This window comes from Telopea speciosissima, chromosome 5 (assembly GCF_018873765.1).
Source record: "Telopea speciosissima isolate NSW1024214 ecotype Mountain lineage chromosome 5, Tspe_v1, whole genome shotgun sequence".
Lineage (NCBI taxonomy): Eukaryota > Viridiplantae > Streptophyta > Magnoliopsida > Proteales > Proteaceae > Telopea > Telopea speciosissima.
Window position 1 is genome coordinate 8,281,522 of NC_057920.1, and position 25,757 is coordinate 8,307,278.

The following is a 25,757-nucleotide window of genomic DNA, read 5'->3' on the forward strand; positions in this document are numbered from 1 at the left end:
CCCTGAGAATCAGTCTTGGTCTTGAAGACCCATTTTGATGCTATGGCCTTGTAATCATGTGGAATATCTACCGGCTCCTAAACACCATTGTTCTGCATGGATTGTAACTCTTCCTTCATAGCTTTTACCCATTTGTCAGAATCTCTGCTATTGATCGCCTGTAGGAAGGTAACGGGATCTTCCTCCTTACTTATGTTAAACTCACATTCATTCAGATATGTGACATAATCTGAGTGAATGGTAGACTTGCGAGTCCTGCTAGATCTCCCCAAGGGCTCAGGGTCTGTTACGGTGACCGTGTCAGCTGGTAACGGATCATTGATCACAGGCAATGGCTCATTCACAACTGCAGTGGTCGTGATAATAGGATCTGTGGGCGCATCCACATCAACATCCATGTGATAATCATCATCTACTATCAACAAGGGCTCGCTCGACTCTGGTGCTACTGCAGATGTTCCAATCATTCATCAAAACTCAAATTTCGGGGCACAGACTGATCCCCTTCTGTCTCAAGGAACTTGACATGGGTAGTCTCTACTATTCTATTCCCTGAACTTGGGCAATAGAATCTGTAGCTCTTAGACCTTTCTGGGTACCCCACAAATAGCAGCCCACAGTTTTTGGGTCCCAAACTTTCTGCTGAGGATTGAAAAGTTTGGCTTCTGCAGGGCATCCCCAGACTCGTAGATGTCTAAGGCTGGGTTTCTTACCAGTCTAGAGTTCATAGGGAGTTTTGCTTACAGACTTACTTGGCACTCTGTTAAGAATGTAAGCTGCAGTTTTGAGTGCTTCTCCCCATAAAGACTCTGGAAGATTGGTGTTACTGACCATGGTTCGGACCATGTCCTTTAGAGTACGATTCCTCCTCTCTGCTGCACCATTTTGTTGAGGTGTACCTGGCATGGAGTACTGTGGAGCTATCCCTTGTTCCTGTAGATACTTAGCAAAGGGCTCAAGTTGCTGTCCTGTATCACCTGCTCTTCCATAGTATTTTCCACCCCTATTAGACCTGATAGATTTAATCTTTCTGGAATGGAAGAGTTCTACTTCAACCTTGAATATCATAAAAGCATTTAATGCATTCGACTTCTTAGCAAGCAAGAAGATGTAATTGTATCGAGACCAGTCATCTATAAAGGTGATGAAGTAGCACTGGCCTCCAAGTGCAGGAGTCGGGAAAGGGCCACATATGTCGGTGTGGATGAGATCTAGGGCCTCATTGTGGCGAAAGGCATCCTTCTTCGTAGAAGAAGTCATCTTCCCCTTTATGCAATCAATACATGTTTCCATGTCCTGGAAATCCATGTCATCAAGTTCCTTTTCCTTGATCAACCTATCCATTCTCTTCCCAGAGATATGGCCCAACCTTCTGTGCCAGAGTACAGGAGACTTCTCATCCACTAGTTGGCGTTTAGAGCCAACATTCATAACCCAAGAAGAGGCACAATTCAGTCTATACAAACCATCAGAAGAATAGCCAGAACCAACACCAACAGAATTCAAAACCAAAGTGAAGCCATCTTTATTGAAATTAACAGAATATCCATCTGAAACTAATCTGGAAACTGAAATTAAGTTCTTCCTCATAGAGGGAATAAAAACAGCATCCTTCAACTCAATAAAACTGTTTGAACTATCTGATTTCAAAAGTAATCTAACAGTTCCTATGGGTTTCACTTGCACTTCCACTCCATTCCCCATGAACACTGTCACCTCAGATTTGCTTGGCACCCTCCTGCTTGTGAACCCTTGTAAGCAATGAGTCACATGAATGGATGACCCAGAATCCAACCACCAAGTGTCTACTGGTGCATGTATAAAGGAAGATTTATAACAGACCAGAGATGTATTCTTACCAGTGTCCTTTTTCTTATCTAGATAAGCCTTCCTCTTGAAGCAGTCCTTCTTCATGTGCCCTTTCTTCTTACACCAGAAGCATTCAACACTGTTCGAATCTTTATGCCCTGTGTTCTCTCTATTGCTCTGCTGCCCTCTGTTGCCCTGCTCATTGTGATTCCTTCCAGTCCGGTAGGGTGTGTACCTGCCCTTCTTGGAAAACCTTCTGTTGTTTCTGTGAGGTCCTCCAGATGAAGACCCCTTGCCCTGGATGAGATTGGCACTTTCAATTCTATCCCTATTCATCCTTGCCTCTTCCTGCCCAACTATGGTAATCAACTCATCCATATTCCACTTATCTTTCAAAGCATTGTAGGTGCCATGAAGATGCTTATACTGCATTGGAAGTGAATTCAGTGCAATGGTCACTAGGAAGTCATCATCAAAATTTATCTCCAGCTCCCTAATTTTGTTTCCCTAGGAAACTAGACCCAGAAGGTGTTCCCTGGTGCTACCATTTCCATCATACTTGGCAGTTGTCAGCGACTCAGCGTACTCATCAAATCACCTAACTGAGCCTTCATTGAAGATTCAAACTTGACTCTAATTGCCTCCAAGTACTCTGTTGCAGTCGCCTTCATGGTAATGCTATCTTTCATAGTCTCAGGGATAGCATGCTTTGTGACCTTCAGGAATTTCCTATTGGCAGTGTCCCACTTCTCATGGGTAGTCTTCTCAGCCTGAGTACTGACTGAGGTGAGGTCAGCTGGCTTGGGTTCTCTCAGACAAAGATCTAGGTCTCTGAGGCATAAATAGACCTCCAAATCCTCATGCCAACTTCTATAGTTCTCACCAGAAAGCTTGGGAATATCCAACAAATCATGGCTTAGAGACATCTGTCCTAAGGATATAATAAAATCATACATTCATCACAGGAAAGTAAATATATTAAACCGGGTATTTTTATACCTATAACCCATGCTAGTGTATAAACTAATGAACTAGCCTATAAAACAAGCGTATCAACCGAAACTACATCTCTAACGTTTGGGTTTTGAAATGCACTGGTCCTCTCAACACTTTGCAATTACTGCAGGGCAGCACCAACCTTTGAAAAAATTGTCACCTTTGGGTAAACAATTATTCCTAGGTTAATCTCTCCCTGTATGTGTGTGTGTATTACCTTTTAGTCCTTGATGATGCTACCTTTGGGTAAGCATCACCTTTCTTTGCTGTCAATATAGAAAACCTTGAGTTATGGGTATTACAATAAAATCAGGTTTTACCACTTTGGTGGGTTCCATCTAACCTTATTATAATACCCAATAACCCACGATGCAGCTATGAGATGTTTTCATTCATAAATGTGAACAACCTAATTTATAAAACCTCACACACACACAATAATTTAATGAAATAGTGCTACTGTTTTGCATTACATCATGTCATATCTTCACAAGTATTTATCTCATGATCATTTGGAATCAAAGAGTGCATAAACACATATTATAAAAATTGAAAAACACACAAACATGCTCACTGTGGGTTCCAGAAGTGTCATTTGAAGCAAGTGGCACATACCAATGCCCAGATCATTTAAAAATAGACGCAGGGGAAAAAACCGGGACGTTAAACTCTATCCCACGCACCCTCACGCGCCTCTGGAAGGCGGCGCGTGAGATCACTCTCTGCCTGGTTGAATCTGGTTAAACCAACCGGTGCAACTTGATCTAACCCGGTTCAAACCGGCCTGGCTTAATAACCTCTCGTGCCGGGTCATATTGACCCACCTGAACCGGGTTTGAGTCGGTCGGGTTGGGTTCAGATCGATCCAGTTGGGTCGTGTTAGTATTGTCCCAGCTGGATTAGGTTGGGTTGGTCTAGTCGGGTCAGATTCGGGCTGGCCTCGGGTTGGCCCAGCCGGATTAGTTTCAGGTTGGTCAATTCGGATCGAGCTTAACCCGAATACAAAGTCGGGGTTTGAGTCAAACCAGCCTGCCTTACCGGGTTGACTCGGAAAACCTACCGAGTCGACCAGGCGATGAATCGCCAGCTGCAATTAAAACCCTTTTTTTTTTTTTTGTTTAAAACAAAAACCAGGCGCGTGAGATTCACGCATTTTTTTCGGCGGCGCGTGGAGCAGTTTCCGGCGAAACGGCTTATATGCCTGTGACCGCCCTGACCTCCTCTACAATCTCACATAATTTTTTTTTTATTTTTGGTGGCCGTACACCTCCGACAGTGACCGTACAAGGTTGATCCAAAACCCGAAAAAATAAAAAAATCTTGTTTTATTAAAGAACATTGATTCTAGATCCATATGGGTTGGCTTTGATACCACTTGATGTGATTTCAATCACTCATCATTCATATAAGATCCCATACGGATTTGGAAGGCAATGAATAAATGACATACCTTTTGGATCGAACCGGTTGGTTTAACCAGATTAAACCAGACAGAGAGTGATCTCACACGCCGCCTTCCAATGGAGCGTGAGGGCGCGTGGGATGGAGTTTTGCGTCCCGATTTTCTCCGCTGCATCTGTTTTTTAATGATCTATGCACTGGTATGTGCCACTTGCCTCAAATGTCACTTCTCAGACCCACAATGAGCATGTTTGTGTGTTTTTCAATTTTTGAAATATGTGTTTATGTACTCTTTGATTCCAACTGAACATGAGATAAATGCTTGTGATGATATGACATGATGTAATGCAAAGCAGTAGCACTATTTCATTAAATTATTGTGTGTGTGTGAGGTTTTATAAATTAGGTTGTTCACATTTATGAATGAAAACATCTCATAGCTGCATCGTGGGTTATTGGGTATTATAATAAGGTTAGATGGAACCCACCAAAGTGGTAAAACCTGATTTTATTGTAATACCCATAACTCAAGGTTTTCTATAATGACAGCAAAGAAAGGTGATGCTTACCCAAAGGTAGCATCATCAAGGACTAAAAGGTAATACACACACACATACAGGGAGAGATTAACCTAGGAATAATTGTTTACCCAAAGGTGACAATTTTTTCAAAGGTTGGTGCTGCCTTGCAGTAATTGCAAAGTGTTGAGAGGACCAGTGCATTTCAAAACCCAAACGTTAGAGATGTAGTTTCGGTTGATACTCTTGTTTTATAGGCTAGTTCATTAGTTTATACACTAGCATGGGTTATAGGTATAAAAATACCTGGTTTAATATATTTACTTTCCTGTGATGGATGTATGATTTTATTATATCCTTATGATAGATGTCTCTAAGCCATAGTTTGTTGGATATTCCCAAGCTTTCTGGTGAGAACTGTAAAAGTTGGCATGAGGATTTGGAGGTCTATTTATGTCTGAGAGAACCCAAGCCAGCTGACCTCACCTCAGTCAGTACTCAGGCTGCGAAGACTGGCCATGAGAAGTGGGACACTGCCATTAGGAAATTCCTAAAGGGTATAAAGCATGCTATCCCTGAGACTATGAAAGATAGCATTACCATGAAGGCGACTACAACAGAGTACTTGGAGGTAATTAGAGTCAAGTTTGAATCTTCAAAGAAGGCTCAGTTAGGTGATTTGATGAGTAAGCTGACAACTGCCAAGTTTGATGGAAATGGTAGAGCAGGGAATACCTTCTGGGTTTAGTTTCCTTGGAAAACAAAATTAGGGAGCTAGAGATAAATTTTGATGATGACTTCCTAATGACTATTGCACTGAATTCACTTCTAAGGCAGTATAAGCATCTTTATGGCACCTACAATGCTTTGAAAGATAAGTGGAGTATGGATGAGTTGATTACCATAGTTGGGCAGGAAGAGGCAAGGATGAATAGGGATAGAATTGAAAGTGCCAATCTCATCCAGGGCAAGGGGTCTTCATCTGGAGGACCTCACAGAAACAACAGAAGGTTTTCCAAGAAGGGCAGATACACACCCTACCAGACTGGAAGGAATCACAATGAGCAGGGCAACAGAGGGTAGCAGGGCAACAGAGAGAACACAGGGCATAAGGATTCGAACAATGTTGAATACTTCTGGTGTAAGAAGAAAGGGCACATGAAGAAGGACTGCTTCAAGAAGAAGGCTTATCTAGATAAGAAAAAGGACACTGGTAAGAATACATCTTTGGCCTGTTATGAATCTTCCTTTATAGATGCACCAGTAGACTCTTGGTGGTTGGATTCTGGGTCATTCGTTCATGTGACTCATTGCTTGCAGGGGTTCACAAGCAGGAGGGTGCCAAGCAAGTGTGAGGTGACAGTGTTCGTGGGGAATGGAGCTGAAGTGCAAGTGAAACCCATAGGAACTGTTAGATTACTTTTGAAATCAGATAGTTCAGACAATTTTATTGAGTTGAAGGATGTTGTTTTTATTCCCTCTATGAAGAACTTAATTTCAGTTTCCAGATTAGTTTCATATGGATATTCTGTTGATTTCAATAGAGATGGATTCACTTTGGTTTTGAATTCTATTGTTGTTGGTTCTGGCTATTCTTCTGATGGTTTGTATGGACTGAATTGTGCCTCTTCTTGGGTTATGAATGTTGGCACTAAACGCCAACTAGTGGATGAGAAGTCTTCTGTACTTTGGCACAGAGGGTTGGGCCATATCTTTAGAAAGAAAATGGATAGGTTGATCAAGGAGAAGGAACTTGATGACATGGATTTCCAGGACATTGAAACATGTATTGATTCCATAAAGGGGAAGATGACTTCTTCTACGAAGAAGGATGCCTTTCGCCACAGTGAGGCCCTAAACCTCATCCACACCGACATATGCGGACCTTTCCCGACTCCTGCATTTGGAGGCCAACGCTACTTTATTACCTTCATAGATGACTGGCCTCGATACAATTACATCTTCTTGCTTGCCGAGAAGTCGAATGTGTTGAATGCTTTTATGATATTCAAGGTTGTAGTCGAACTCTTCCATTTCAGAGAGATTAATCTATCAGGTCTGATAGGGGTGGAGAATACTATAGAAGAGCAGGTGATACATGACAGCAACTTGGGCCCTTTGCCAAGTATCTATAGGAACAAGGGATAGCTCCACAGTTGTCCATGCCAAGTACACCTCAACAAAATGGTGTAGCAGAGAGGAAGGATCTTACTCTGAAGGACATGGTCCGAACCATGGTCAGTAACACCAGTCTTCTAGAGTCTTTATGGGGAGAAGCATTCAAAACTGCAGCTTACATTCTTAACAATGTGCCAAGTAAGTCTGTAAGCAAAACTCCCTATGAACTCTGGATTGGTAAGAAACCCAGCCTTAGGCATCTACAAGTCTGGGGATGCCCTGCAGAAGCCAAACTTTTCAATCCTCAACAGAAAGTTTGGGCCTAAAAACTGAGCTGCTATTTTATGGGGTACCCAGAAAGGTCTAAGGGCTACAGATTCTATTTTCCAGGTTTAGGGAATAGAATAGTAGAGATTACCCATGCTAAGTTCCTTGAGACAGAAGGGGATCACTCTGTGCCCCGAAATTTGAGTTTTGATGATGGAAGGATTCGAACATCTGCAGTAGCACCAGAGTCGAGCGAGCCCTTGTTGATTGTAGATGATGATTATTACATGGATGTTGATGTGGATGTGCCCACAGATCCTATTATCACGGCCACTGCAGTTGTGGATGAGCCATTGCCTGTGATCAATGATCCGACGGGTTGTTCTTAGCCATCTAGTACAAAGTCTATGTGGAGCTGAAGTATGATATTGTGAGATGATTGATGGTTGTGGGAACATGATCAGACAGGTTGTTCTCAGAAGTCATGTAATAGAGGTAGTTTAGGTACTAGTTATATTACTAGTTGCCTTATTATGTAATTCTGTTTTTTCTTCTTTATTTCCCTTTTACCTCCCTAGGGTGGTGGATGTAATTCTCTCTTAGTTATGATTGAATGAATATAGGGTGTATGGAGAAGTCTCTCCATCACAATCGATTACAACCAAAACCTGTTCTATTCTTCTCTTCCCTCTTCTCTTGTCTTCCTCTAACTTCTTCTCTTCTTCTACTTACTTCCTTAACCTAAATCTAACTTGGTATCACTGTATCAAAGCCTTACGGTTTGAGAGTCGAATCCAACTTCTTGTCTCCATTTTTTCCTTCTCTTTGAAATCCTAGGGCATAAAGGGTTTCAAAGAGAAGCCTCCTATGTAAAGAATCTGTGAGAGCACTATGGAATAGGTTCAGAATGATCTATTCTAGTTATTACTGCTGCTGTTTGAGCCTTGATGCAGCCCATTTGATGATTTGAAGCTTTGCTAGCCTGTGCTAGGATTACCGCCAGCCTTCCATTGCAGTCTTTGTATCTTCTTCTTCTAGCATGGGTTTGAGGATTGGAATAGCTCACTAGAATCGCCCAAGAGTGTTATTTAAGTGACTTGTGCTTCCTCTTGCTGCTTGAAGACCCAATCTGAGCACAACCCCTTTTCGCAGGATCAAGTTTCTGCCCAGATTTTCGCTGTTGCAGGTTGCAGACCTTGGTTCCTCCTTATTTGGGGATGGACTTGGTGGTTGGAGTAGCCCATTAGGATCGTAAAAGGATCCTCTCTCTGCCTCTGGTGTCCTTTATTGATGGATGAATCTCCTTGTTGAGCACAACTCAGTTTTGTGGTGTTCTTTTTTTGCCCAGGTAAACCCGATGAAGAGAGATTTAAAATTAGGGAAAGGCTTGGATGATTAATTCACCCCAAACTCTACTTTATTTATAAGAGTAAATAAAACATAAAAGGTTGTACATGAGCAATGTGGGACTAAACCCATATACAAAACAATCAAATAAATAAAGGGAAAAAGGTCCAGAATACCCCCCACGGTATTCTGGCCCATATCTAACACTCCCCCTCAAATTGGAGCATATATATCATGCATGCCCAACTTGACTAAGATAGGATGAAACAGCTTGCCATTCAGCCCCTTAGTGAACACATCCGCCAGTTGATCAGTAGACTTCACAAAGGGAACACAAATAAGGCCAGCTTCATGCTTTTCCTTTTTGAAATGTCTGTCAACCTCCACGTGTTTAGTGCGATCATGCTGGATAGGGTTATGAGTAATGCTAATGGCAACTTTATTGTGACAATAAAGGATCATTGGAAGATGGACAGCCACACCAATATCCTGTAATAACCCTCTAAGCCATAGAAGTTCACAAATGCCTTGGGCCATCGCATGAAACTCGGCTTCAGCACTGGACCTTGCCACAACATTCTGCTTTTTGCTACGCCATGTGACAAGGTTCCCACCTACAAAGGAACAATAGCCAGAGATAGATTTTCTGTCAGGAGAACCAGCTCAATCGGCATTAGTATAAGCTTCAACCTTGAGATGACCATTGGGAGATAAGAGAATTCCCTTTCCTGGAGCAGACTTCAAATACCTCAAAATACGACGGACTGCATCCATATGAGAGGAATAGGGATCATGCATGAATTGGCTCACCATACTTTCAACAACTGCTATGTCAGGTCTAGTGTGAGAAAGATAGATTAGTTTGCCCACTAACTGCTAATAACCACCTTTGTCAACAGGTTCACCTTCTTTCTCCCTAAGTTTTGTAGTAGCATCCATAGGAGTATCTGAAGGATGACAACCTAGCAGCCCTGTCTTAATCAATAGATTAAGGACATATTTTCTTTGAGAAAGAAAGATGCCCTTTGAAGAGCGAGCAACTTCTATCCTTAGAAAATATTTTAGAGAGCCTAGATCTTTGACCTCAAACTCACGGCCAAGGAGAAGCTTCAAATCCCTGATAGCAGCATCATCATTACCAGTCACCACTATATCATCCACATAGACTATGAGTAGAGTAACCTTGTCACCAATTCGTCTGCTGAACAAGGTGTGATCAACATTGCTCTGCTTATAACCTGCTGAAATCATAGCCTTATGAAATTTGCCGAACCAGGCCTTAGGTGACTACTTCAACCCATAGAGAGCACGTTTCAACTTACAAACTTTGCCCCTAGTCTTGTCATCAGAGAAGCCTGGCGGAACGTCCATATATACCTCCTCCTCAAGCTCCCCATGGAGGAAGGCATTCTTTACATCTAACTGCTGAAGATCCCACCCAAGATTTGCAGCACAAGATAATAACACCTTGATAGTGTTGAGCTTTACCACTGGTGCAAAGGTCTTCTGGTAGTCAACTCCATAAGTCTGAGTAATCCCCTTTGCAACCAGACGTGCTTTATACCGATCCACTGAACCATCAGCCTTCTGTTTGACAACGAAGACCCATTTACATCCCATTGGTTTTTTCCTTGGAGGAAGAGCCACAAGATCCCACGTGTTATTTTTGTATAGTGCTCTCATTTCTTCCAACATTGCAGCCTTCCACTTTCCATCTGTATATGCTTCCTGCCAATTTTACGGAATAGAGACAGAAGAAAGAGAGGATACAAAAGCACGGAAAGAAGCAGAAAGAGAACTATACGAAACAAAGCGAGATATGGGATGTAAAGTGCAAGTCCTAGTACCTTTGCAATGAGCAATAGGTAGGTCGGAAGGAGAGGGATTACCAGGAGATGAAGGATCCGGGTCTAGAGCCGGCAATTGGATGGGTATTGGTGCTACAGTGGTTTGCAACTGCCCTATGTTGGATCTGCCCCTTATATAGGTGATGATGTTGGAGTTGTCGTCGATTCTCTTATGAAATTCACCAATAGTCCTCTGGACTAGAGTCAGCTCCCCCTGGATAGGAACATTAACAACACTATTTTCTATGGTCTCCCCCTGTAAAGGATTCCCATCAGGTGAGGGAGGAACAGCTAGAGGAAGTTGGACATCCAAAGTAGGCTGGGCAGCAGCCGTGGGTGGTGGTAAAGTAGGCTGGACAGCAGCCTGAGGAACCTCTGGTAGAGGAATCTCAAAAGGCACATCTTCACTAGACCTCTCCCCCTGAAGAGGTGGCGAAGAATAGTAAGAAAGGGACTCATGGAAAATAACATCCATACTAACCATGGTATGGCGGGAAGGGGGATGGTAACACTTATAACCTTTCTGGGTCAGAGAATAACCCAAGAAAATACAACGAAGTCCCTGAGGTTCAAGTTTGCCAGGAGATCTAGTATTCCTAGCATAACACACACAACTAAACACCTTGGGGGGCACAATAAAGGAGGAATTTCCCATTAAAATATCAGAGGGGCTACGAGAGTTAAGAACCCTAGAAGGCAGCCGATTGATGAGATAGGCTGCAGTGAGTACCGCATCCCCCCAATATTGAGATGGGACATTCCTTGCAAACAGCAAAGCCCTGACCATCTCTAACAAGTGGCAATTCTTTCGTTCTACCACACCATTCTGGGCAGGGGTATCAACACAACTAGTTTGATGAAGTATGCCATGGTCAGCCAAATATTTTTGAAATTGTGACTCAGTATACTTGGTTCCATTATCACTTCTCAAGACTTTGAGAATAGCCTGGAATTGAGTTTGTATCATTTTATGAAAATGCTGAAAACATGAAAAAACTTGATTTTTTGTGTGCAAAAGATACACCCAGGTATGCCGAGAATGACAATCAATGAAAGAAACAAACCAACGATGTCTAGAAATAGAAGGTTTACGACTAAGGCCCCAAACATCAGAATGCACCAAATTAAAACAAAAAGAACTCCTTTTATTTGAAATAGGATAATTTGAACGTGTCTGTTTGGCTAGAACACAAGCCTCACAAAAAAAGTCATCCTTTGTACGAAGGGTGACCAAACTAGGAAATAAATGAGCTAAAATCCCTAAAGGGGGGTGACCTAACCTAGAGTGCCACTAGTAGAGTTCAGAAGAGACCATGGAGTTCTGGTGTGGTGGAGAGAAGCGACCGTCATCAAGCAGGTACAGCCCACCGTGCACTTTACCCAATCCAATCGTCTTCCCAGACTCCAGATCCTGAAACACACAATGAGAAGGAAAGAAAGTGACTTTGCAGTTAAGATCACGAGTAATACTACTAATGGAAAGAAGGTTAGTAGTAAAGTTAGGAATGTGCAAAACAGAAGACAAGGGAAGAGAGGAAGTGCAGTTGATGATCCCCTTTCTAGAGATGGAAGAAAGAGAACCATCAGCCACCTTGACCTTGTCTTTCCCAGAAGTGGGAGAGTATCTATGAAACAAACTAGAGGAACCGGTCATATGATCTGTAGCTCCAGAATCTATGATCCAAGGATGGGAAGCTATAGAAGCACAATGACCCCCAAATGCAATACTTGACCGGGCAAAGTGTGAACCTGAAGGAGCAGGGGAACTGGTAGTAGCTGATGTAGTAGAGGCCGCAGCAGCGGATGACCTTAGCATACGTAGGAGTGCTTGTAGATCATCTTAGGATAGACCAGGGTCAGTAGCAGGGGCTGCAGTAACAGTCTCAGTCTGATGGGCCTTTGTCTTTGTCTTATTCTGGTTCTTGGCAGCCCTTTTAGCCTCAAAATCAGCCGGTTTCCCATGGAGTTTCCAACACTTCTCTTTGGTGTGATAGGGTTTGTGACAGTACGCGCAAACAACAGTCCCTGCAGCAGAATCACCAAGAGAAGCATTGCCACTAGGAGCAGGAGTGGCAAGGGCAGCAGCCTTGAGAGCCGATCTGTCTGTAATAGGAGGGTGCAACATGGCAGCCCTACGGTTCTCCTCAGATGACACCAATGCATAATATTGTTCAAGTGTGGGAAAAGGCTTATGGCCCAACACCTGAACACGGATCTGATCATACTCCACATTCAATCTAGCCAAAAAGCCATATACCACGATCTTGTCCACGTGCTTCTTGTAGGAAGCGATATCGATACCATCGTAGTAGGGTGGAAGTCGGAGAAATGGTCCAAGCTGTTGCGACAAACTGCGGAGAGTAGCATAGTACTTGGAGACCGAAAGGTCTCCTTTAGTGGTGTGAAGAACCTTTTGCCGAAGTTCATATACTTGGGCATCATTGCCAAGCTGCCCATATGTTTCCTTGCAAGCAGTCCAAATCTGGGAGGCAGTGTCCAGGATAAGGAAGTTATGCTGTAAATCTGAAGTCATAGAGCCTATCAGGTGAGACATCAGAACACCATTATTAGCAAGCCACTTTTCCTGAGCAGGCCCTGTGTCAGTGGGCATAACACTAGTGCCATTAATATGGCTGGTGAGACCACGGCCAGCAATAGCAAAGGAGGCAGATCTGGACAATAGGAGATAATTTGAGCCATCCAATTTAATAGGGTTGGGTGGAAAACTGTGGTAGTTTAGCTTGCTGTGGCCATCATGATCCGAGGTGGCTGTGGAATTGGAAGAATCCCCCATACCGGCAGCAAAGAAGTCCAATAATCCTCCAAGTTACAGGCTGAAAAATGGAGGAGAAGCCCTTTATATTGACTAAATAGGTCTCCAAAAACAGAACCAGCAACCAAGTGAAAAAACCCTAATCGATTCTGTCAAGGTGTTGAAGAGACCCTAAATGGCTGAAATCGATGAAGGAAACAAGTGGCCAAAAAACTGCAGTGAATGGACTGAAATTGAAGTCGATGAAGCCTCTAAAACTGAGAAAAACACCTGTAAAAATCAGATCCAGAGAAGCAGCAGCAGCCCTAAGATCGATATGTGTCAGGGTTTTAAAACCCTGTGATGGTGGAGGATTGATCTCAGGGGTCTTAAAAAAAATTGAACTGATGAAGCCCAATTGCTGTTGAGTGGAGCTTTAGAAGTGGAGAAGCAGCCAGCAGAAATTCAGGTCCAAAAGACAGCAGGAACCCTAAGATCAATAATTGTAAGGGTTTTGAAAAAAACCCTGTAATGGTGAAATCGATCTTAAGGAAATCTTCAAATCTGTGGGATAAGAACAGAACCAATAAAAATATCCTGCAGCAGGTAGTGGTCTTCAAAGATAGGTGGTGATTCCTTTGTTGTAGAGTCAATCCCCAAAAAAAAGGCTGAAGGACCAATATCGCAGGCAAGCCTGGTTTGTTCCTATCGAGCAGCAGCAGAATCATGGAGCATAATTGAGGTAATGGGGGCAGCAACTGGATCGCATGATCACCTCATCAGTGCTGCCCTATATGGGATAGAGAACAAGGGAGAAAGAGAGAGAAAGAAAGGGAGAGGGAAGAAACCGAGAGAAAGAGAGAGGAAGGAGATCGAGAGAGAGGGAGAAAAAAACTGAAATCGAAATTTATTGGTCCCTAATTTGAAATCTGCTCTTATACCATGAAGAGAGATTTAAAATTAGGGAAAGGCTTGGATGATTAATTCACCCCAAGCTCTACTTTATTTATAAGAGTAAATAAAACATAAAAGGTTGTGCATGAGCAATGTGGGACTAAACCCATATACAAAACAATCAAATAAATAAAAGGAAAAAGGTCCAGAATACCCCCCACGGTATTCTGGCCCATATCTAACACCCGATAATGTTGTTCTTGCATTTAGGGTACTTTGAACTTCTTGTTTGGTTGAGAGATGATTATGCATATCTGTATTTGCAATCTTGAAGCTTGTGTAAGCTATTTCACTCCGGAGAGAGTGTTAGGGTGAAGTTTCATCCTAGTTGGAATTCCCAATTACAATTGGGCTACACCAAGGATCAGCTCTAAGCCCCTATTTGTTTGCACTCATCATGGATGATTTAACTAGACATATTCAAGATGAAGTCCCTTGGTGTATGCTATTCGCTGATGATATTGTTTTGATAGATGAGACAGTAGAAGAGATTAATGCAAAGCTGGAACTATGGAAATCAAACTTGGAATCAAGAGGTTTTAAGTTAAGCAGAACAAAGATAGAATATATGATGTGTAACTTCAGGCAAACCAGGAGAGATGATGAAGTGGTGAAACTTGAGGAGAGAGAGCTACTACAAAGGGAATGCTTTAAATACTTAGGGTCAACCTTTAACAAAGAAGGTGATATAGAAGATGATGTTTCCCATAGAATTAAAGTAGGATGGTTGAAATGGAGAGGAGCATCAGGAGTTTTATGTGACAAACGTATGCCTATTAAGCTTAAGGGGAAATTCTACAGGACAGTAATAAGACCAGCGATGATTTATGGGGCGGAATGTTGGGCAGTTAAGAAGAGTCATATAGATAAGATGAGTGTAGCGGAGATGAGGATGCTGAGGAGGATGTGCGGCAAGACCAGGAGAGATAGAGTAAGGAATGTTTGTATTAGAACCGAATTGGGAGTTGCACCAATCTAGGACAAACTTCGGGAGAGCAGCTTGAGATGGCTTGGTCATGTACAAAGGAGACCCACGGATGCACCAGTAAGAAAGAGTGACCAGATTCAATTGGAAGGAACGAAAAGAGGTAGGGGCAGACCTAAAATGACTATTGGAGAAGTGGTAAGAAAGGATATGCATATGGTAGGGCTAGATCCTAGTATGACCGCGGATAGAGTTGTTTGGAGGTCAAGGACCCGTGTAGCCGATCCCGTGTAGGGGGATGTTCCTGGGATGCTGCTTTGACTAATGCTTAAACCCTCTTTTTTTTTTGGCCCTTTCGGATCCATGTAGCCGACCCCATTTAGTTGGGCTAAGGTTATGGTTGTTGTTGTTGTATTGGGAATCCCTATTTGGGTTAAGTTTATACTCCCCACTTGTTGTTTTTTATCTGGTTTATGGTCAAGTACCATTTCCCTTACATGATGGCTGGTACAGAGTCTTTTGAGCTTGGTTCGGCTAATTCACAGCCTCTTTCAACAGCTCCTCAGTTGGTTTATGAGAATACTCACCAACAGATTTCCTTTGTGAAACTCGATGGTACCAATTACTTGGATTGGTCACACTTTGTGAGACTTTCCCTTAGGAGTAGGGGAAAACTTGGATATATCACAGGCACTATTAAGGCTCCAGAGGCTAGTTCTCCCACTTTTGATAAATGGGAGACCGAAAATTCCACCGTTATGACATGGTTGATCTTCTCCATGAAGCTCGAGATTGGGAGAAGGTTTATAAGGAAGGAAACCGCCAAAGCTATCCGGGATAGTGTCTCGTAGCCTTTGACAGAGTAGGTGACACTACCAAAGTCTATCAGCTTCATCAAAAAATTCACTCATTGAAGCAAGGTAACAGCACTATTTCTGAGTACTACAGTGTGTTCCTTAGTCTTGTGGAGGAGTATGATCACTACAGAGACCTTCATTTGACCAACCCAGAGGATGAGGTTAAGGTGTATCGGACTCTTGAAAAGGAGCGTGTCTTCTCTTTACTTGGTGGTCTGAATCTTGACTATGAGCCAGTTAGACTCCAACTGTTAGGCCGGTCTCCTCTCCCTTCTCTTACTGAGGTTTGCAGTTACCTACAGAGTGAGGAGACTCGGCGGCTTACTATGGCACCAGCACCTGCATCATCTCATGAGAGGTCTACCCTCAATTCTAGTTCTGTTCGAGACACCCGTGGAGGTGGTAGAGGCCCAGGGCCTAACCATGAGGAAGCTAGTACTGTGGAGATAGTTGGTGCCAGTGGAGTTGGGTGAGGCAGATTTAAATGTGATCATTGTAGACGCACTGGACACACCAAGGATAGGTGTTGGTCTCTCCATGGTCGTCCTCCTGGTATGCGTGGTTGTGGTGGCCGTAAAGGGGGAGCTCGAGCTCATTCCGTGACAACTGAGGTTGATGCCCCACAGGATGACTTCACCTTTATGGATGCAGTGGCTCGCAGGGTTGTGTCACAGTTGAGTACATCTTCTACATCTAGTATGGCTGGATCCTCATCATCCTCAGCTTTGCAGGTCTCCACCTCAGCTTCCACTGCTGCCCAGTCTTGGGTCATTGACTCGGGTGCCACGGACCACATGACTGGTACGTCTCATTATTATGATTCCTATACCATTTGCTTTAGTAAGGACAAGGTTAGGGTAGCTGATGGCTCCCTTTCCTCCATATCTGGTAAGGGTAATATCCCTGTGACATCATCTATTTCCCTCTCTTCTGTTCTTCATGTCCCTAACTTTACACTGAATCTTTTATCTGTGAGTCATTTGACTAAATCTCTCAACTGTTGTGTCACTTTTTTTCCTTCTCACTGCCTTTTTCAGGATTTGGTGACGAAGAGGATTATTGGTAGTGGACGTGAGGAACAAGGCCTTTACTTTTTTGATTCGCTTTTGCCCACAGCTCATTCCTATGTGTGTGGTTGCAATGATAGTAGTTCTGTGGATTCTGTTATGTTATGGCATCGCCGTCTTGGCCGTCCATCTGTTGTAGTAATGAGGAAACAATTGCCTTACTTATTCTCATCTATTGCCTCTTCTCATGTTTTTCAATGCGAACAATGTATGTTTGCCAAACATTGTTGGTCTTCATATCCTTATCATGGTAATAGAACTGTTGCTCCTTTTCATATTGTGCATACTGATGTTTGGGGTCCTTCCCCTACTACTTCTTTATTTGGCTTTCGTTACTTTGTGTCATTTGTTGATGATTTTTCCCGTGCCACATGGACTGTACTTTTGAAGCATAAGAGTGATGTTTGTGATGCCTTTCAGAATTTTTACCAAATGATCCTTACTCAATTTGAGACCCACATCAAAATTGTGCGATCTGATAAAGGGGGAGAGTACATGTTTGGTGGTCTTCAAATCTTCTTTACTAATGGCATTATCCATCAGCTAGCGTGTGTTGACACGCCCCAACAAAATGGGATTGCTGAGAGGAAAAATCGCCATCTTCTGGAGGTCACCCGTAGTCTATTGTTTGGCATGCATGTTCCCAAGACCTTCTGGTCCGCTGCTCTTCTCACTGCCTCCTTTCTCATCAATTGTATGCCTACCAAGCTTCTTCATTTCAAATCTCCCTTGGACATCTTATCTCCCAAGGCCTCTGCTTTTTCTCTTCCTCCTCGAGTCTTTGGCTGTGTTTGTTATGTGCATGTTAACAAATCTGCTCGTACTAATCTTGACCCCATAGCTCTCAAGTGTCTCTTCCTTGGGTACTCTTCTACTACCAAGGGGTACAAGTGTTATCATCCTTCTTCCCGCCGATGTATCATTTCTAAGGATGTTACTTTTCTTGAATCAGTCCCCTTCTTTGTCCCTTCTCAGCATCCTCTTCAGGGGGAGAATTATGGGAGTGAACAGGCTACTGAGGATTTCTTCCTTTCTCCTCTACCTACATCTCCTTTTATGCTTGACATTAGAAAACACAGGACTGTAGATGTGGTTGAGGTTGATGATCAACCAGGGGGGAATACAGATTTGGTTGTTGAAAGTGGTTCTAATAAGGAGAAGGATTACCACATTACATAAAAAATAGGTGAAGGTTTGCATCATACAAGAAAGAAGACCTACCAAGAGTCCTCTTCAGATCCAGATCCACATCCACATCCTGAGATTCATCCTTCTCAATCAGGTGACATTTCTTCTCCTCCATCTGATTTGGACCTTCCTATTGCTATTAGGAAAGGGAAAAGAACCTGTACTAATCCTATATCCCAGTTTGTTTCCTATGATGCAATTTCTTCTACAGGCCTTGCCTTTATTACTGCTCTCTCTACTGCTTCCATTCCCAAGAATGTCATTGATGCTATGTCTGACCCAAAGTGGAGACAAGCCATGTCTGAGGAGATGATGGCACTTGAGAAAAATGGTACTTGGCAACTTGTTGACCTTCCCAAGGGACGTGTCCCAGTTGGATGCAGATGGGTCTACACAATCAAGTATAAATCTGATGGCAGTATTGAGAGATACAAAGTAAGGTTGGTGGCCAAGGGGTACAGTCAAGTCTATGGAATTGACTACCAGGAGACATTTGCCCCTGTGGCCAAGCATAATTCAATAAGAGTTTTTTTTATCTTTGGCTGCCAATAAAGATTGTCCTTTATATTAGCTGGATGTGAAGAATGCCTTCCTTCATGGTGACTTGGAAGAGGAAGTGTACATGCAAACTCCACCAGGCTTCAAGATGCCTTCAGCTGAAGGGAAAGTGTGCCTCCTTAAGAAGGCTCTATATGGTCTCAAACAGTCACAAAAGGCATGGTTTGAGCGCTTTCGACAGGCTATTCTGAAGAATGGATACTCCTAGAGCCAAGCTGATCATACTCTCTTTACCAAGCGGAGTAATGGTACTATCACAGCTCTCATTGTCTATGTTGATGGTATTGTGGTCACAGGAGATGATACAGCTGAGACAGGTAAATTGAAGAGCTACTTGGCACAACAGTTTGAGATCAAAGATCTGGGTCCCTTGAAGTACTTCTTAGGAATAGAAGTATCAAGGACCAAGAGAGGAATCAACATATGTCAGAGGAGGTTTATTCTTGACCTGTCAACAGAGACAGGGATGTTAGGCTATAAACCAGCAAACTCTCCTATTAAGCAGAACCACAAACTAGGAGAGGGTTGTGGTCCTTCTCTTGTTGATGCGGGGAAGTATCAAAGGCTAGTGGGGAAGCTTATCTATCTTTCTATGACTCGGCCAGATATCTCTTATGCAGTGGGAGTTGTCAGCCAATTCATGCATGCTCCCAAGAGTGGCCATTTGGATGCTGTGTATCGCATTATAAGGTATTTGAAGTCCTCTCCAGGGAAAGGACTGTTGTATACAAGACACAACCACTTGAGAGTGGAAGGCTTCACAGATGCCGATTGGGCTGGTTCCATTACAGACAAGAGATCTACCTCTGGCTATTGTACCTTTGTGGGAGGTAACTTAGTCACATGGAGGAGCAAGAAACAACATGTTGTGGCCAGATCTAGTGCCGAGGCAGAATTTAGAGCTATGGCACACGGAGTGTGTGAGCTCATCTGGCTGAAGAGACTTGTTCAAGAACTGGGATTTGACACTGAAGGACCCATGAGACTGTACTGTGACAACAAGGCTGCCATCAGTATTGCCCACAACCCAGTGCAACATGATCGGACTAAGCACATTGAGGTTGATAGGCATTTCATCAAGGAGAAGATAGACTCTGGCTGTATTTGTACTCCTTTTGTGAAGACTGGTGATCAGTTGGCAGATATCTTCACCAAAGCTCTTGGCTCTCCTCAGTTTAGCTCTTTCCTAAGCAAGCTGGGAATGCATGATATATATTCTCCAGCTTGAGGGGGAGTGTTAGAAGTCATGTAATAGGGGTAGTTTAGGAACTAGTTATATTACTAGTTGCCTTATTATGTAATTCTGTTTTTTCTTCTTTATTTCCCTTTTACCTCCCTTGGGAGGTGGATGTAATTCTCTCTTAGTTATGATTGAATGAATATAGGGTGTATGGAGAAGTCTCTCCATCACAATCGATTACAACCAAAAACTGTTCTATTCTTCTCTTCCCTCTTCTCTTGTCTTCCTCTAACTTCTTCTCCTCTTCTACTTACTTCCTTAACCTAAATCTAACTATTGTTTGATTGGTTCAAATGGAGCTGAAAATGAAATCAAATATTGGGAGATTATTGATGTTTTTGGGAATATTATCTTACAGGTTGGTATTAAATCATTTTTTGGTTGGTCAAATAGAGGTCACAAGGAGTTCTTCCCTATTACTTGTTTTTTTATGTGGATCATTATCATCATCATCAGATCACTGTAACTATTGATAACCTAATAATGTCCAGGAGTTGGTGCCTCACTAATATATATTTCATAGATGGCGGCTAGGCATCCTGTTTCTCACATCTTCCTGTCAATCTGTTATGGCCAATTTCCTTGTGAGGTTTAGGGCAAGGTTCTCAGCATAGTTGGGCTCATCTAGGATATGCCGCTTAGGTTATGGGCCTTGATGGTGAGCTGGGATTCACATATTTTTTTGGTTCTCTTAGTAGTAGATTTTGGCATTTGATCCTAGATGCAGCAATGTGGAGTATTTGGAAGGAACAACCTTCAACCATCATCCTGAACCCTATTATAAAGTTGCAGAAAGGACTAATAATGTCTTTCTGGCTACAAGATTGAGGAATATTGAGGGAGGATGTTTACCTGAATCCTGAAATTTTTTTTCAGTGGCAGTCTTATTTTACACTTAATTGGCATATGTGTTATATGTACAAGTGTCCTACGTATCATATATTAGGGCCTTTTCTTTCATATATCTCACTTCTTTTTTTTTTTTTTTTTGGGGGGGGGGGGTCGGATGTCTGTAATAAATTTTACTTGCCAAAAAATTAAAATTTTGAGGTTCTCTAGCCCTCATTTTAGTTTGAAACATAGCTTCTGTTCTTAAATAGTATTTCACAAACAGATTTTCCAAAAAAAGAGTAACATTTTTCCAGATTTCTTGTTGTTGTAGTGTTTGTTTCCAATGTTGATTTTTCCATTAGAAGCGTTTCATGTATAGAACCTTGATCAAGTTGATTCAAAATGTTTCTAGTAGAAAGTTTGAATCTCATTATTCATCTGATATCCGACTACCATATTTGCTATTTTCAGAGTGACGTACTAAAAGCAACATTGGCAACAGATGGTGTAATTGGGACCATGGTATGATTTCTTAGCTTATTCTCGCTGTTGAAAATGAAATGTATTAAATTTTTTTTTTTTTGGGGGGGGGGGGGGGGGAGTAAAAAGATGCAAGAGAAAAAAAAGGATGAATTACAATGGTAATGTTTTTCCATTGATCGTAGCATTCCATGGATTCTGTTATTTGCCTAAGTATTCATGTATTTAACCATCCTTGACAAGAGAAGGTAGAAGTGCATGTATAGAGTCAAGACCTGGGTTATCATGATGTTGATGTATACATTGATGCTGCCCTTCCCTAACAGTCCGAGCTTTTAGGTGAAGCAGTAGCGAACATGGTATCAGAACAAGGAGGTTGAGTGTTTGACTCCTGGGAAGTGTGAAAACGGGTAAGGGCTGACATTCCTCCTCCCTTGGTGCCGTGCAAAGAAATGCCGCGTGAGCTCCACGTGCAAGGACGATGAAATCTTGGCCTGCACATGTGGGGGAGTGTTGATGTATACATTGACATTGTCCTTCCCTAACAGTTTGAGCTTTTAGGTGAAGCAGTAGCGAACACATGATTCATGACTGAGCCTTGTGATTAGTATTCTTGACAATCAAGCTTGTTTGTTGGGTTTCTGTTATCTTGAATGTCTTTGTTCTAATCGGGGCACCTATTTTTAGAAAGTCTGCAGTTCAATGCTGTGAAAACCATCTTCTCCAGAGTGTTCCTCAGGCTCATCTCAAACGTATAGCTCCAGTGGATGCTAATGTCTGCTAGCTTTCTAACAGGTAAGTCAGCCTAGTGAGTTGTGTACTTGTGTTGGAATGGTAGTTTGTAAGGGTACACAGGGAATTTTATGTATGAGTGGCTACTGAGGGAATATCTAAGTAAGGATATATTGGGAACTTCGTTTAAAGTTATTAGTACAATGTGGAGAAGCTCTTGCAGAGATCAACAGAAACCTGTATACCCAGCCAGCCAGGAAAACAAGGTTCCTCGAGTGCAGAGAAGAACATATTCTTGTTCTTTGCTGCTTTGGGCCTTTCCAGCAAGAACTAGGACAGCTAGGGTTGCCCATAGGTCTCTATCAACTGTGTATGGGCTCGATTCGATGGGTGCAGCAGCTGCTATCCACAAATTAGAACCGTGAAAGGGCTGTGGCTGCCCAGTTTTGCAGAGAAGACCTATGGCCTGTCATAAGCTCTCTTCTTTGACTTGTATGTTATTTGGTGGAATATGTTAGTGGAAGTCTGTAAAATGTTTCAGTGGCTACTGTTGGCTTGAGATACATGCTTTGTTGCATTTTCCTCACATATAGGATGTTTCCAGGTAACTGAATGCAGTGTTCTAGTAACTGGGAAAAGGAGTGTTTGGGTTGGTGTATACTCCCCATTTGATTTGGGTATCCAACCAACTTCCCAAGTATGACGTTGATATGTCAGAGATTAGTGGACCAGTGGAGTCCTCTGTAAAACCTAACACGATGTAGAGAAGAATGGAAATCGCAAATACAATCACACAATGCGCACCAAAATTTACGTGGTTCGGCAAGGTTGCATACGTCTCACGGTGAGATGAGATCTGTTTCACTATCAATGGAGAATAGGGTTACAGTCGCTCGTTCCTCACACCTCTCTCAGATTTTCAATACAGAGAAAGAACTCTCGCTACAGATTTATAGCGAAACCCTATACAGGAAATTTGCACAGCAGTCCATCATCAGAAGTTAAGACACCAAAACCTCAACATCCTCTACTAGGGGGTTCAAGCAGTGTAAATTCCAGATTTTTACTTTGGAGAGCATGCTCAGATTTCATCAACTTAGACATCATATAGATTATCTGGACTTGGCACACTCTGTGAGACTCTCCTTGAGAAGCAAAGGGAAAGAAACTAGAATACATCAATGGAGAGATTAAACCTCCCAGTACTAGTGACCCTACTTGTCCAAGATGGGAGGCAGAGAACTCCACCGTCATGATATGGTTGATATTCTCCATGTATACTCCTAGAGACCTGTCATATTGTTATTATTAAAAAATTGACATCTCCCCTGGTTTTATATTAATGATCTTCTGTAGGAGATGATAGACTTTTGCTGAGTCTCATACATGGTCAATTGTTCAGGCAACAGTGTCCTCCAACTGTCTAACCCGGAAGATGAGTCCAAAGTTTATTGTTCTCTTGAGAAGCTACGTATTCTGATCCTACTTGGTGGTCTAAATCAGGAATACAAACCTTTCAGAGTTCAAATTCTGGGTAAGATCCCTCTGCTATCCCTAGATGAAGTATTGTGGTTACCTGCAGAGTGAGGAGACAAGAAGGGTAACCATGGAAATAACTTTTCCAGTTGAGAAATCATAGTTGTCCCTTGAAAAATCTGCTTTAGCCTCCTCTTCACAAAAAAAATGTCATGTTGGGGGCTGTAGTAGAAGTGGTGGTCGGGGAGATGATAGGGATAAAATTAAATGTGAACATTATGGGAAACCCTGACACACCAAGGAGACATGCCAGGATCTCCATTGTCGACCGTCATGATATTCCTTTAGTAGAACTAGAGCTGGTAGGGCAGGGGGAGTACGAGCTCAGACAATTGTTGCAGATGGTGATTCCTTGGCAGCAGCCCCTGATAGTGACAGCCCTTACTTGAGAGGACATTGGAGCCTTTCGCAGAGTTATGGCTTAGCTGGGTAATTCTTCACCTACTACCTCCTCTTCATTTGCCTATTTGGTTCCTCATGAGCTGCTTTCAATGCCCCTAGTGCCACCTCTTCCTCCTTGTGGGTCATTGACTCAAGTGCTACTGAGTAGTAATAGTTCGAGAACTCGCGAGATCTCGACCGAGATCTTGGTTTTCTGTGAGGTCGAGACGAGATGTAATACGAGTTTAAAAAATGCAATATCTCGGTCGAGATCTCGGGTAACTCGAGATCTTGGGTCAACCCAGATCTCGACCCATCTTATGTTATAAAAGTGCCATATCTCAAGCTGTCTCGAGATATCTCGGCTGAGAGGCTGTTCCACTTCTACTGAGACTTACCATTTTGGTATATAGACACCTATCTATGCAAACCTTGGTATAGACACATGACAAACACTTATTTATGCCTAATATCTATGTATTTCATTTACTTAAGATATTATTCATAAATAAGCAAATACCCCCCTATTTGAATCTAATAAAAATAGTTAAAAAATCAAATTTCAAAAGGAAAAAAAGTCAACCCCCCAGTTCAAGAACAAAAACTGGATTTTCGACAGTAGATGCAATTTTCAACTTTATAATTCTAGGGTTTTTCTCAAATCTAAAAGTTCCATAAATCTTAATATGGTAAAACATTGCTAAAAACCAAAAGTACGGTAAAATATTCATTTGTTTTGATGTCCAAAAAATTATTTTCATTCAGAGCGATTTTGACAGCACTCGCGCTCACCAAATTAAGTGTGACCGGTACATAACTCCTTCAATATAAATCAGATTTAAATAATCTTGGACTTGTTGGAAGTTTTGAAAGCTTTCCAATAAGTCCAAGATTGCTTAAATCTGATTTATATTGAAGGAGTTATGTACCGGTCAAACTTAATTTGGTGTGCGCAAGTGCTGTCAAAATTGCACTGAATAAAAATAATTTTTTGGACATCAAAACAAATGAATATTTTACCGCACTTTTGGTTTTTAGCAATTAGCAATGTTTTACCATATTAAGATTTATGGAATTTTTAGATTTGAGAAAAACCTTAGCATTAGAAAGTTGAAAATCGCATCTACTGCTGAAAATCCAGTTTTTGTTCTTGACCTGGGGGGTTGAATTTTTTTCCTTTTAGAATTTGATTTTTTAACTATTTTTATTGGATTCAAATAGTGGGTATTTGCTTATTTATGAATAATATCTTAAGTAAATTAAATGAAATCATTTACTTAAATGATATTAGGTATAAATAAGTGTTTGTCCTGATTTCTGGCATAAGTCTCTGTTCTGGTTTCCCACTAAGTGAAACTCCTATTTGGATTTTGTTTTTGCAAAATCTGATAGTGTCATTGTGTTTAAATGGCCTAAAATAGGTTGAGTATCAAGTTTCAGACCCAAACTAGGTCTAAAACCCACTGAAACCAGGTTTCGAGTTGAAAAAAAAAATGCACCAACTCGACCGAGATCTCGGTTTTTCCCAGGGTCGAGTTGGGGTTGAGTTCCGAGTTTTAGTACCATAGTTGTCACGGTGGTTAGGCGATCCAAGGCAGTGGAGAGGGGCAAAATTTAAGGCGACGCCAACTAGGCGAATAAGGCGTCCAAGGCGCCCAAGTCGACCAAGGCGCCTAGGCGACGCCTTGACAACTTTGTTTAGTACCTTTCCGAGTACTGACCACATGATTAGTATGTCTCAGTGTTTAGATTCCTACTCTGTCAATTCAAGTGGATTAGGTTAGAATTGTTGAGGACTCTCTTTCTTCCATATCTGGTAAAGGTAGTGTACATGTCACATCTACCATCCCTCTTGATTCTTATAGGATCGAATGTAACCCAATGGCATATGATAGAAAATAAATAAAAAAGGGCGTACCCAGTGCACGAGGCTCTTGCCATTGTGGGGTCTGG

The 25,757-nt window shown here is 42.2% G+C and overlaps 1 protein-coding gene across 1 annotated transcript in view; it reads left to right on the top strand.

Annotated features, from left to right (window-relative positions):
* LOC122661973 (pyridine nucleotide-disulfide oxidoreductase domain-containing protein 2) overlaps positions 1-25,757 on the top strand; it is a 74,690-nt gene that overhangs the window by 8,248 nt on the left and 40,685 nt on the right. The window contains exon 6 of the mRNA XM_043857498.1: positions 21,147-21,197. Coding sequence (XP_043713433.1) covers positions 21,147-21,197 — 51 coding nt within the window. The remainder of the gene's footprint in view (positions 1-21,146; positions 21,198-25,757) is intronic.